Source organism: Gymnoscopelus braueri, assembly GCF_963280865.1.
Source record: "Gymnoscopelus braueri genome assembly, chromosome: 13".
Taxonomy (NCBI): Eukaryota; Metazoa; Chordata; class Actinopteri; order Myctophiformes; family Myctophidae; genus Gymnoscopelus; species Gymnoscopelus braueri.
This window is the reverse complement of record NC_137615.1, coordinates 30,283,131-30,298,130: the sequence shown is the minus strand read 5'-3', so window position 1 is coordinate 30,298,130 and position 15,000 is coordinate 30,283,131. Positions and strand designations below refer to the sequence as shown.

Genomic DNA, 15,000 nt, shown 5'->3' with positions numbered 1-15,000 from the left:
ATGCGTCCAGTGCTGAAAATAGCAGATCTATATGCTAACAAGGCGTTGTGATGCGAAGCGTTGTAGGCTTTATGAATTTGCTATTTTCGGCGAGGGACACCGTCGTACGGCGGACTATATATTCGTCGAGCATATGTGAAGAGTAAAAACTTGTCATAGATAATACAGGAACACATTTCACACACACTCATTTCCTGTTCTTTCTGCGAGAGGGAGAAGTTAAAAGAACTTCTGCAGCTGCCTCACTCACTGCTGCTGCTGCCACCTGCAATCTTCTCACAAAGTAGCTGTCTAAAGGTAAAACAATGTTTACATTTGTTTCTGTTAATTTACAAATCGTTTGCCTCATGGCATGATTGCCTAAGTCATATTTTGAAGATTTTCTGGAAAGAAGAAATGAATGCTTGTTACATTCAAAATAATCAAATCAAAAAGTTAGCCTCATAGCATAATTGCCTAAGTCATTTTTGGAATGTAACAAGCATTCTGATAGGCTGAGGACATATAGGCAATAAGGCACAATGAAGCAGCAGTGTTAGGAGAGTAGAGTTAGGCAGAAATGTCAATTTGGCCAAAATTACTTAGGCAATTATGCTATGAGGCTAACGAAATAAGAGATTCATTCATTAGGTTCTGCATTGACACATACACTGATGCAGAGATGATGATACCACAACAACAGCTGTAGATAATTTGTATGTAATAATGATTATTCTGGCTGCAACTTACTTGTCTCCTCTGTTAGACTCAATGTTATACCTATAGTTTGGAATTTTTTTTGTCTGTTGGCCTAGTTGAGAATGTATTTAAAAAAAACAAAACAAACAGAGTCACATACTGAAAATTACTTTTAACATTTTGTCTTCATGTAATTAACATTAATTAATTTGGGTCTAAGTGGGGAACTATGAGAGCTGAACAGTCACTGAGGTTTACCTTGAATTTTACAAACAACAACAAAACAGGAAGTTCTAAAATTGTAGATTTGAACATTTTAAACAACAGAGAATAGAGAGTTACGTCTAGCCTGGCATGGCCAGACGAAGATAGATATTAGATATTAGATAATAGTCTGGAATCTCTGTGTGGACTTGAAAAGGAAGGAAGCAAGCACTCAAGACGAGTTTTTGAAGTACCAAAGTACAGGGTGCACGGCTCAGGCAGATAAAGTTCATAGAAAGGAATGCCAGCACTCACTTTTTCAGTTTCGGCCCAGAGGCCTTCTTCAGCGTATAATCATTATATCATGATTATACGCTGAAGAAGGCCTCTGGGCCGAAACGTCCGGTTTTGACGCTGTTTGCTGGGGAGCTATGACCTAAATAAATAAGAGCCTAAATGGACTTAAGTGAGTGCTGGCATTCCTTTCTATAATCTCTGTGTGGAACCTGCATTTCTAAGGGGCGAATTCAAAAAATGCCTCTGGTGATAAACCAGCCCTATATTTCCATACTGGGCCCTGATTGGTCCCTCACTACTTCGGAGGGAGTGAAATCCAATCACAACTGAGCGGTTCCAATCTGCCAAGGGCAATTGTTTTTTGTTGCAATGGCAGATAAGTCTGGTTTCCAGGCTAGGTTACATGATCTGCCAGAGCTTCCTGCTCTTTAACCAGATTTCAATCACAGGACTAATATGATGATAGTATTGAAAGTATTGTTGGAGTACTGTGCATGTGTTGGAACTTGTAGCACTATGCATGTATTGTGTGTGTGACTGTGTGTGTAGATATAGGAATAGGCTATACATGTGGTATATTTCACAATCTCTGCAGCCGTTGACTTCTGTGGAAGTGTTCAATGCTTTTCTACATGAGTCAATACCATTTCCTGTACCTTACTACACTTCCTCTTTATTTCTCTCTCCTCTCAAGCCCCCCCCCTCTCTCTCTGTGTGTGTGTGTGTATATAGGCCTGTCACAATCATTACATAATCGTCTAGTAATCACAATTATTTTATATAATCGCAATAATTGTTTGCATAATCGTCATAATCATCATAATCAATTCCATGTTAAAAAAAATCATATTTTCCAAAAATGTAAAAAATAGTGGAAATAGCAGATCTATAAGTTCAAAACGCGTCGCATTTTGATCTTATAGATCGGCTATTTCCACTATTTTTTCAAGTCATTAAATATGTGTTATTTGCCATATCTGCCCTGTGCAACTTTTGTTTACGAAAGCTAAAAGTCAAACAGATATGTAATTTTCAACGACAGAAACACAATTAAATCGTTAATCGCAATTATTTGAGTGATAATTAATCGTCAACTTAAATTTGTAATCGTGACAGCCCTGTGTGTGTAGTGTGGTTGTGAGTATACATTTAAGCTTGTATGTTTAGTTTGCATGTGAGATCAGTATTCCTCTTTGTGACATCATGAACAGTTCTACGTTTGTGCATACTGTATGTGTGTGTGTGTGTGTGTGTGTGTGCGTGTGTGCGTGTGTGCGTGTGCGCGTGTGTGCGCGCGCGTGTGTGTGTGTGTGTGTGTGTGTGTGTGTGTGTGTGTGTGTGTGTGTGTGTCTGTATGTTTCACTTCGTGTTTTTCTGTATCAGACTGGTGGATGGTATTATAAATGTCTGTGATATATGATCCTGTGTGTGTGTGTGTGTGTGTGTGTATGATCCCCTACTCTCTCTGCTTTCCCACGACAGTCATACAATGATGGATGGAGGCAAATGACTTCTCGTAATATCCACCCTGACAAAGAATACCCCTCTGTATTATTTATTCACTTGCACCCTGACAACCTCGATTGCCATACCTGCGATTACCTCTGTATTTATCCAATCACTCTGTGACAAATACTTCTTGTATTCATCCATTCACTATTATTGCCTCACAAATGCTTCTTCTGCCAGGTGAAATGATTATTCATGCCCTGAGAATGAAAACTGGAGGCTGTATTATTCCAGCCGTTTTCAGTACACAGCAAAATCCTCAGTGTTAATTTAGCTCTGAGAGTGTAAATGGAAACAAATGGTCCCACATTGGGTTCATTTAGTTCCATTTGTACAATCTCAGAGGTAAATTAACACCCAGGATTTGACTGTGTGTGAGTAAACCCAGGTGGTTATGGATGAGCGCGCTCCAAATGAACCGGCTTATTCTATCCACACAAAGAGGAGATAAATGTACCCCTCGCATCATGCTGTCAGAAAACCATTTAGACACAGCTTATACACTCGCCGCCCCACCGCATCGCTCACTTACTCTATGCATATCTGTGCATGTGTGAGTGAGTGCATGTGCGTGTGTGTGAGTGGGAGAGAGGGAAACACAGAAAGCTATTACTGCTACACAGCTTCTGTGCCTCAAGCTTAATGGAATAACTCGCCAAATCAATGCATATTATGCTTGCAAATCCATGTGATGTTAGTCTCCAAATTTAATTTACTGTACAATAATTATTTTTCTTTTGCCCTGTCGGCCGCATCAGTCCATCTCAAAGAGATGATAAGGAATGATGACAGGGAAGCATTCTTTTTTATTTATTTAAGTAGAACTACCCTCTTTACCAGGAAGTAAGTCATTGAGGAAATGTTGTCGAGCACAAATCTCTGCCTCCGATTGTTGGGGATTGTTGTCTGACTTGTGTTTTCCTGGACAATGTTTGCATAGCATGCCTATGTGCAGTTTTTCCAGCAAAACCACACTTCATACAGTCATGCACAGTTACGTACAGTACAGTACAGTACAGTACAGTACAGTACAGTACAGTACCGTACAGTACAGTACAGTACAGTACAGTACAGTACAGTACAGTACAGTACAGTACAGTACAGTACAGTACAGTACGGTACACGTTCACACCTGGGAGCTTCCGAGTGCAAACACAGTATTCAACTGCCGACTGCAGAGCAGCAGTGCAGGACTAACGGAGCTGAAGTGCAGTACACCTGTAGTCCTCTAGGGCAGTGGTTCTCAAACTTTTTCCATGTCAAGGACCCCCAAAATGATATGTATTTGGCTGTGGACCCCCATCTCAAAAACATTTCGTGCTAGGGATTTTCCCAAAATAGCCGATCTACAAGCTCATAGCGTGGCACAGAGTGCCACGCTATGAGCTTGTAGATCGGCTATTTTTGAATTGCCAAAGTATAAAATACGGTTAAAGTGCTTAAAATGGTTGTGACGCTGTATTAACTAATTTTGCTGGGGACCCCCTGGAACCCCCCCCCCCCAAGGACCCCTGGGGGCAACTTCATGGCCAAAAGCTACTTGTAGTACTTTGAACTAAGTACTATTCCCATTCTTCTACACACTGTACTACTCCCATTGTCTGAACAACCAACTTTGTTGTTATTAATCACTTGTTTAGCCGTTTATACAGTACTTTGCCATGTGACAGAAAAAACGTGTGACGTGTTGTGAGCTTGTATTTTGGTTATTTTTGCTATAATTATTATGATTTCTTTTTTATGATTGGTACTTTATTTCTTTTTTAAAGACAAACATACAAAAATATATGCACTTTCAAAATCATGAAAAACATAATGAGACAAGACAATACACATGGCACACGGCACAAAGACATTCTTCATCAATGGCAACAGTAATGATAATCATAATGAAACAAGACATACAATACAAACAATACAAACAGTGAAAGCATAAAGACAACGAAAAAAAGAAAAATCTCAGCTTTTTTACAATATTTGTTTGTGCAATCCTCGCCTATAATGAAATGCCCACAATAGGGACAGCAGGTTGAAAGTGTTAAATGTTTAGAATGCCTTTTTATGCCTTAAGTAACACATTTTGAATTCTCTTTGTGTATCAAATGTACTATATAAATAATATACTTGCCTTGCTACTGTTAACAGTGCACTACAATGATCAGTCCTATAGCTGCTATTACTATTAGCCCTATTACCATTATGAATATTACTGTTACTATAGTCACAGCGCTGTATTGCTATTAGTACTAAATATGACTGCATACTATCACCACTATTAGTACTATTATGACCAATACTTTTATCGTGACTACTACAGTACTACTACTGTATTACTACTAGGATTACTGTCACTACCACTGTTTTGGACCACCTGTGCCACTGCCCCATTCATGAACCCAAAACACACACTGACACTTTCACTCTTGCACTTTTAAAACGTGGCCCTTGCTTGCCTACCAATTTGTCTGTTCTTGGAGAGAAGTGTGAAACGCCCGGGTCCAATCAGATGGGAGCCTTGAGGGGCCCTTTATATTCACACGTTCTCTATGAAAACTGTCCTTGGCTCTGTGTTGAAACATACGTTTTATAGAGCCCCTCTGCCCCGGTGGGAGTCGTAGCTGCCACTGATTTATATCCCCATAAAACTGTATGAACATAATGGGTTTATAGCGCTGCTTGCTTTAGGACAAATAGCAGAAAGACCCACAGCTGACTTGGATAGGTGCAGTGGTGTAAAGTAACTAAGTACATGTACTCAAGTACTGTACTTAAGTACAGTTGTGAGGTATTTTTTACTTTACCGGAGTATTTCCAATTTTCAGTACTTTTACTTCTACTCCACTACATCTCAGAGGCAAATATTGTACTTTTACTCCACTACAATTATTTGAAAACTTTAGTTGCTAGAACTTTGCAGATATACATTATTATATTATGAAACATACATGAACCACTTTAGCCCTATTTTATACAGTACATAGGGCATAGGCTATTTGAAAATAGCCGATCTACAAGCTAACAACGCGTTGCGATGCGACGCGTTGTGAGCTTTTGCGATGCGACGCGTTGTGAACTTGTAGATCTGCTATTTTCAAACATTTTAGTACTTTTACTTTTGGTACGTTAAGTACATTTTGATGCCAATACTGTTGTACTTTTACTCAAGTAAATTTTGTATTCTGGACTTTTACTTGTAACAGAGTATTCTTATATTGCAGTATTCGTACTTTTACTTAAGTAAAGAATTTGAGTACTTTTTCCACCACTGCATGCCAGTATTGTATACCAATTTGTGGAGATGGTTTCAGTTTCTGAGGCACCAAAGCTATAGAAATCCTCTGAAAAACTTGAGCATGATGGATTTCTACAATGGAGGCCAACGATCTTTTATGAGTGCGTGAGAGTGTGTGAGAGAGAAAACCAATTGAATAGCCTATAGGCTAGGCAGGTTCCATATAGTCAATGACTTCATGAAAATTAATGAAATAATTACTTCTATTGCTCAGTGGAATGTGTCGCTGTGCTCAATATGAAACGCACACACAAGCGTGCTTGCTCGTTCGCTCACACACGCATGCATACACACACACACACACACACACACACACACACACACACACACACACACACACACACACACACACACACACACACACACACACACACACACACACACACACACACGCACGTACACTAAGAGCACAGCACATACTAATATACTGTATGCTTTTATTTTCGGAACTTGGAACTATCAGTGAATTGTGCCCCACTGGAACATACGGTATATCTAATGATAGGCAGTGTGCTGTGTATGAGTTGCGTTCTGCTGCACTTTATGTATTGCATTTGTGAGCGGTAACCCGTTAACTCTTTGACTGCGGACGACGCGATAACGCGTCAAGTGCTACTTTGTCCAGTTGGCCGTCGACGCGCTCGACGCGCTGGACGCGCGTTCATTGTTTAATCTCTGATGCTGCTTAATATTCAATGTTATTCTCGAGTTCCACTTACTTCACGGACATCTGCATCCGGTTCCATGACCTGGATTCCGTTTCCGGTTTTTGATTCTTTTCCCCAGTCATTTTCGTCCAAAATAGGTAAATAAACGGGTTTTCACACGGTATAACGGACAAACGGAACGGTTCTCTTCTATAATCTATGGTCTGGGTGACGATCAGTCATCGCCGTCGTATATCACAACGTAATTTTCGCCGATCAAAACAATGGGGGGGACGTCACATCCGTTTTCATGTTTTTCCTTGTCTAATCTATGAAGAAGGGTGAGAGAGACCCAACGACATGATCAGGCTGTCATGTGCTGCGCTCTAGTGGCGGATTTGTGCTGGGTCTTTACATTATGTGTCCTTAAATTATTTTCATGAGAAAAATGCAAAATATAAAAATAAAAAAACACGAAAATTGCTGGCACTGGGGGAGTACTTTATGAAAATACTCTGGCAGTCAAAGAGTTAACATGTTTTTAAACTGGTAGAGTATACACTGCATGGTGCATGACTGTGTGTGTGTCCCTGGCGTAATAGTGGTTGGTTGTGTTTTCACAACCTTCTGACCTTTTTTTACACAGCATCATCATCCTCTTCTCCCCGAGTTCTGAGAAAGCAAAGACCTTTGTTCCTAAAATGTTTCCTGGGTAATTGGGCCTAGAAATCCCACCAGGTCTTTTGAGTGGAGCAGTTCTGACAAGGATCTGTTTTGATAGGAGGAGAGAAACGAGGATGGGAGAAGTACAGAAGAAGAGAAGAGAGGGAGGAAGACGCTAAGATAAGAGGGGGGGGGGGGGTATGACAGAAGAGAATAGGAGGACAAAAAAGGAGGGGAGAGGAGGAGAGAGTGAAGGCTTTTCTCTATTCAGTTCAGTCCCGGGTTTCGTTCTGACTCTTTGTGCGCCCGCTTCCTCCTCGTCGCAGTCTGTGTGCTCTCTGAAACAGGAAGTACATGCACAGCACTGTAGGCCTGGCATCCTGTTTGTCAGCGGTTTCACACACTGGCAGAATGAGCCAGCGTGCACGTTTTCATCCGCAGATGGCTGTACAAGCTACTACACAGCAACACCCCGAGTTATAAATAATCATAATCTGGTCCCCACTCCTTCTTTGGGGTCTTTTTTGACACTGTATATTTTGTACATACATGAAATTTGTCCTATGCATTTAACCCATCCTAACTATTAGGAGCAGTGGGCGGGCGCTATTCAAAAATGACACGTGATGCTTTCCCGGTTAATGGGTTAAATACAGCGCTTGGGGAGCAGTTAGGGGTTAAGTGTCTTTCTCAGGGACACTTTAACACATAGACAGGGACCCGGGGCACCAACCGGGGACCTCTCTACCCCCTCAGCTATGACCGCCATGTTAAAGGATACTTGACCTTACTGCAGAACATTTCCAAATCATACAGCAGTTTGTTTGGTCCCCAGAGGAAGCCAAATGTTTAATCATTTCAGGATGATGTTAACATAAAGTTGCAGGGACTTAAAAAGTTATTTGAATCTCTTGAGAAAGGTATTGCTAATACTATACACTATGCACTAAAAGAGCGTCATGATACATGCATGCATTGTGCAGTGCAAGTTCAGTCAGGAAACTTTGCAGTTGGTGGCGGCCAAACATTGGTCTATGTCACAATATCACATACACACTTCACTGATAGAGCGCAAGCGCCACATTTAAATGGGGAAGTAAGCACTTGGCGATGGCAGCAAGGACAAAATCCCCTTTAATGGGAAGAAGGCTTTAGGTGGGTAGCCGTCTTGCCTTGACCGGTCGGGTTGAGACGACAGAGAGAGACACGCACACGCACACGCACACGCACACGCACTCGCACACACACAGACAGAGATGCAAACAATAATAACAACTATACTAACAGTACACAACAGTAATCCATGGAAATCCTCGATCTGGAGCCAGGGGGTCTATAACCACGATCCATGGAAGCCTGTGGGACAAAGAAAAGCACAAAAACTCTGTGTTAGAAGTCAAGTTAGTTAATATGCATGGATGGGACATGAATGTGTATTGTGTACAGACAGAGAGGGAGAGAGGAGCTCAGTGAGTCAGGGGATGTCTCCCACCAGTCGGTGCCTATAGCAGCATAAGCAAGGGCTAGTCCATACATGGGCAACTGGCGGCCCATGGGCCACATGCGGCCCCCACCTTCACTTAAAGGAGAATACCGGACAAATTAAGTGTTGACTTTGATGTCTCGTTACTTACCGACCGACGTGAAAAGTGGCGTTCTTTTTTTCCATAGATTCCCGTGTCGTCATTTTTTAAACCCCCTCCGTTGTCAGAATGGGAGCGCGTGGGTCAGGGAGATTCGTCTATTATAACCGAGGCAAAGTTGTTTTTCTCTCTTCTCTTAGTCATTGTGGAGTCTCATGATAGTCAAACATGCGTTGAAATTTCCAGCGAGGCCACCGTCAATGGCGAACGAGTTAACACTGGTTGCTTGTTTCCAGAATCTGGCAACACGAGTTGCCAGGTTCTGGAAAGAAACAAGCATCCAACTTAATTTGTCCGGTATTCTCCTTTAATGCGGCCCGCAGGTTAATACCGGAACACTGATATATTATTGATTTCAGCTGTTACAATTCCAAACATGCAAACATGACCCGCTTTAATTACTTCAGTCTATATTAGTACCTTCATGACTAGTGTTAAAATTCTATTGTCTTTTTTTATGTCCAATGTATATGTATTTAAGTTCATAAAATGTACATAAATATAACTAAATGCATTTGAAATTAAATAAAAATGTAACTTTTCAGGATTCCAATAAAAAAAATAGCAAAAAGAAATTAGGAGTCCAATTCAAAAATAGCAGATCTACAAGCTCAAAACTTTTTGAGCTTGTAGATCGGCTATTTCCACAGTGAGTGTGGAAAAAAAGTTGAAATACGAGAGTCTGTCTACCCGACAGTATATGCAATGTGGCCCTCTGGAGTGAGTGTGGAAATATAGTGGCCCTCTACATTCATCAAAGTTGCCCACCCCTGGGCTAGTCCATACTAAGCTTGATCAAAACCAAAGTTTTAAGTCTACTCTATAGAGATGGTTGTCTGCCTCCCAGATCAAAACTGGGAGACGGTTCCGCAGAAGAAGAGCCTGATAGTTAAAAAACTCTGCCTCCCATTCTACTTTTGGAGATTCTAGGAACCACAAGTAGGCCGGTATTCTGGAAGCACAGTGAGTTCTAGTGGGGGTGATAGGGCACAATGAGCTAATTATGGTGCCTGACCATTAAGAGGATTTTAAATTCTAATCAGGATTTCACAGGGAGCCAGTGCAGAAAAGCTAACATGGGAGAAATTTGATATTTTTTCCTAGTTGTCGGTATACGTGCAGCAGCATTCTGGACCAGCTGGATAATTTGCAATAAGGAATTGCAATAGTCCAGCCTGGAGGCAACAAACGCGTGGATTAGTTCTTCTGCATCTTTTTTTCAGACAGGATGTGCCTGATTTGAACAAGTAAGTTTGATAGCGTTTTAATGACATATATCGCTGACGCTCTGAATAGACAATGACTTGTCTGATGACCGCAGCATTGTTTTTACACTTTGAGCGTTAAACTTAACGCTCCGGGTTTTCCTGTGTAGTAACTTGTCTTGTTTGTCTCGGTGACTTTAACAATCATTCTTTAACTTGTCTGCTCCCATCCGTGTACTATATCTACCGCTCTGCTTCACAAGTTACAAATGGTTTGAACAAGTGAAATCAATACTGGGTCAGAGCCTCCCCTTGAATTCAGCTGCTCAATCTATATGCACAGTAAAATCCTCAGATTTATTTGTCCATTTGTATCTCCAAGAGTGTACAAATGTGACCAAATGGACCCTTACGGGTCCATTTGGTTACATTCGTACACTCTCAGAGTTAATCAGCACTGAGGATTTTACTGTGTGTGTGATGGAAAAAGCGCTGAGAATTCTCCACCTCTATTCTCCTCCTGTGTCTTTTTAAAGCTCACTTGTTGTTTGTCTCTCTATCTTTAGTTCTTTGGAGGAAAAGCAATACGGAGGCCAGAGGTATTATTTTAACCCTTTAAGACCGGGGATGCATCTCTGTCATTTTAGATTTCTTTGGCTATTCAAAAATAGCAGATATACAAGTTTGTAGCGCGGCACCGCTACGAGCTTGTAGATTTGCTATTTTTGAAAAATCTTGAAATCTTGGGTCCGCGGCCAAATACATATCATTTTGGGGGTCCTTGACATGAAAAAATGTGAGAACCACTGATGTAGCAACAAAGGCTTTTTTTAAAAACTGTTAGGATTTAGAATACATTCTGTAGAATCGGCTTCAGGTCTTAATGGGTTAATAAGTAATATAACGCACGTGGAGAAAAGTGTGTCAGTCAGTCAGTCAGTCAGTCACTCGCTCACTTCGCTCACTCGCTCACTCACTCACTCGCTCGCTCGCTCACTCACTCAATGCAGGCAGACACACACACGCACACACACACACACACACACACACACACACACACACACACACACACACACACACACACACACACACACACACACACACACACACACACACACACACACACACACACAGTGAAGCCGGGGCCTGGGGGATATTACTATAAGATGGGTTCCTTCCTTCATCACTCCTAGACAGACTTCATCCATCACAAAGGGCTGCTTCAGTAAGGAGCGAACCAAGAATGACCTCAATACAAACCTTGTTTCATTTATTTCTCAAACAACGTTATGATATAAATTATCTTAGTACGTTATGATTCATCACAGCGTGTTAGACTTTACGCCTGTTAAGAGTTAGAGCTGATTACTGAATGTGAAACTGATAATGTAAATGAGATACAATAGCCTGATAATAATAGGCTAAAAACCTGAGGTGTGTGTGTGTGTGTGTGTGTGTGTGTGTGTGTGTGTGTGTGTGTGTGTGTGTGTGTGTGTGTGTGTGTGTGTGTGTGTGTGTGTGTGTGTGTGTGTGTGAGTGTGTGAGAGAGAGAGAGAGAGAGAGAGAACTGGGAATAGAAGCTCCTTTTGCATTCTACAGTCTTGTCTTCTTCCCTTCTGCAAAAAAAGAGGCGGGGAAAGCAGGGAAAAAGAAGGAGAGAGGGAAACAGAAGTGAACAGGAGGAAAGAGTTAAGCGGGGAGGATGAGGGTAGAGGAAATGTTAGTAGAGGGAAAGGAAAGGAGAGGAGACAGAAGAGAAGAGAGATGAAGACAAGGGTGAGATGGAGAGAACATGAGATGACAAGATGAGAAGAGGGGAAGAGACAAGTGAGAAGAGGGGAGGGGAGAGAAGATGGTGAGAGAGGAGAGGGAAGCAGAGGGGAGGGAGAACAGGAAGAAATAAAAAAGAGCAGAGAGAGAGAGAGAGAGAGAGAGAGAGAGAGAGAGAGAGAGAGAGAGAGAGAGAGAGAGAGAGAGAGAGAGAGAGAGAGAGAGAAAAAAAGAGCAGAGAGAGAGAGAGAGAGAGAGAGAGAGAGAGAGAGAGAGAGAGAGAGAGAGAGAGAGAGAGAGAGAGAGAGAGAGAGAGAGAAGAGAGAGAGAGAGAGAGAGAGAGAGAGAGAGAAAAAAAGAGCAGAGAGAGAGAGAGAGAGAGAGCTGATTGAAGGATATCGCTGACAGGGTGTGGTCACTGAAAGGGAGAGCAATTGAAGAGCAGAGGAGTGGCAGTGGAGGGTGTGGACGGACGGACGGACGGACAGACAGACAGACAGATGGGTGGATAGATAAATGGAGAGACAGAGAGAGATGCTTATAGAGGAGGAGAGAAAGATACAGGGAGAATATGAACACACCAATACAATAAGACAAAAACAAACACGTGACGGTGAATGATAGAATAATGACAAATTAAGATAAAATAATTAAAATGCCATGGTTTGATGTGAAGGAAAGTGAATGTGGAGAAATTGAGAAGAGAGATGAGAGAGAGAGAGAGAGAGAGAGAGAGAGAGAGAGAGAGAGAGAGGAGAGAGAGAGAGAGAGAGAGACACGAGGAAGAGGAGGTTTCTGTGCAGAGAGACAAGTGAAGAGCCTGAATGAGAGGGAGAGAATGTGGTGGGGGAAGGGGGGGGGGGTGAGGAAAGGATGAGCTCATTGCAGTCTCTGGGCTGATGACTGAGAGAGATGGAGGAAGGGGGGGTGGGGGGGTGGTGGCTGGGTGGAGGTTATAGGGGAGGGCTCGCTCCCTCGTCTGTGAATCGATAGCCTGTGTCTGCGTCCTAGAATACATCTAAGGCAGCGTGCGCTGCCTGCCTCTGCAGACAGCACTGCTACCTGCTGTTAGCGTCCCTGTGTAAACGCGCCTCAGCATTAGCATATTAGCTTAGCTTAGCCAAGTCCGAGTCGAGGTTTACAGATGACCTCATTGTTGCAGCGTATACAGTGTTTCACTTTCATCTCTCCGCTGCCTCACAAAGCTAATGCTACACGGCTAAAAAGGGAAAAGCCGGTATAGTCTGGTGTCTGCTTTTCTTCCACCCTGCCCTCCTCCCCCTCCTCTCTCTCTCTCTCTCTCTCTCTCTCTCTCTCTCAATCTCTCTCTTTCTCTGTTCTCTTTTTCACTCTACATCTCTCTGTTTCTCATTCTCCCTCACTATTTCTCTCCTGTGTCTGTTCCCCTTTGCCTCCTCTCTCTCCTCATCCCCCCTCTCTTTCACTCACGCCACACACACACACACACACACACACACACACACACACACACACACACACACACACACACACACACACACACACACACACACACACACACAACACACACACACACACACACACACACAGACTTGCGCTCCAACCCTGTATCATCCACACCCCACACCCAAGGATACCCTGTCTCTGCCTCAGTCTCTCCCACTCCATCCCCCCCCTCTTTTCTCTCTCTCTCTCTCTCTCTCTCTCTCTCTCATCTCATCTCTCTCCTCTCTCTCTCTCTCCCCCTCCCTCCTGCTCCCTTCCCTCTAACTCCTTTCCCAGTCAACCTTGCTACCTTCAGGGCATTTTCTCAGCAGAGAGGAGATGTTTGTCTGACTGCTTTCTGCTCTAAAGAGACTCATTTGGATACGGTAACACTTGAGCCCATTGCTGCGCTGCTACTTAGCTTTGCTGCAACTGTGGAGGTCTGCCGGTCTCTCTGGTTCTCTAGCCAGCCATCGCAGTGAGTGCAGCCCCAGAGCGAGGCACCATGCTGGCTTGGATGTTGTGTGAGTTTGGGGGTCAGGTTCTGGAGCTGCTGTGGCTGACCATGTGTTACAGAGGTGAGGGCAATCTCTGACCGGACTCTGTGTGTGTGTGTGTGTTGTGTGTGTGTGTGTGTGTGTTGTGTGTGTGTGTGTGTGTGTGTGTGTGTGTGTGTGTGTGGTGTGTGTGTGTGTGTGTCAGAGAGAGTGCATCCATCAGTGCACTGGTATATGCATGTGCATGCATTAAGTCTGTGTATGTTCCACAGTGAAGTTAAATTATTTAATTTACAGTTTTCAAATGTTTGGTAATATAGAGGAAATATAGGTCAACTCTGTATGTCTAAAGGGTGTGTGTGGTGTGTGTGTGTGTGTGTGTGTGTGTGTGTGTGTGTGTGTGTGTGTGTGTGTGTGTGTGAGAGCGAGCCATATATCTCTATTCTGGGGCGTGTGGACATTTTTATGTCTGAACTGAACGCTGCCAAGACAAGCCAGAGGTAGACGATCGATAGCTATTGATCACTTATCCATCCGTGTGTTTTGATCGTTTGTGTGTAAATGTATGTGTTTCTGTGTCATACCAGATTTTGAAATTATATTTCTGCACACACACACACACACACACACACGCACTGCGCACGCGCACCGCACACGCACGCGCACACGCACGCACACACACACACACACACACACACGTGTGTGTGTGTGTGTGGTGTGAGGTCATGTCAAATGATGTCACCAGATTGTGTCATCAACACTTTTTTAGCATTTGCATTTCGCTACGCAACTTTGTGTGTGTGCGCGTTTGCGTGCGTGCGTGTGTGCGTGCGTGCGTGCGTGCGTGCGTGCGTGCGTGCGTGTGTGTGTGCGTGCGGGCAAGCATGGCATGCCACACTGCAGTAGTACTTAGCTGCTACAGATGGTGGAACAGCCCTGGGGTTTCCCCTCTGACAGGTGTGTGTCAGAGAGACACAGAGAGACAGAGGAAGATGAACTGACACACAAACAGACATACAGGGAATGGGGCATGCAGACCAAAGAGACACACACAGAAAGAGAACTAGAACTAGAGAAAGAACTGTAGAGAGAAACACACACACACACACGCACACGCACGCACACACACAC

The 15,000-nt window shown here is 43.1% G+C and overlaps 1 protein-coding gene across 2 annotated transcripts in view; it reads left to right on the top strand.

Annotated features, from left to right (window-relative positions):
* Positions 1 to 165: 165 nt before the first annotated feature.
* The window catches only part of arhgdig (Rho GDP dissociation inhibitor (GDI) gamma), a 60,451-nt gene continuing 45,616 nt past the window's right edge, over positions 166 to 15,000 (top strand). The window contains exon 1 of one of the 2 annotated variants that reach the window (XM_080447754.1): positions 166 to 297. Coding sequence is in view for 1 of the 2 variants with exons in the window: in XM_080447753.1 (XP_080303879.1) it covers positions 13,878 to 13,950 (73 nt within the window). In the remaining variant the exon portion in view is untranslated. Of the gene's footprint in view, positions 298 to 13,736; positions 13,951 to 15,000 lie in introns of those variants that run through there. The other variant, XM_080447753.1, reaches the window with a different exon arrangement.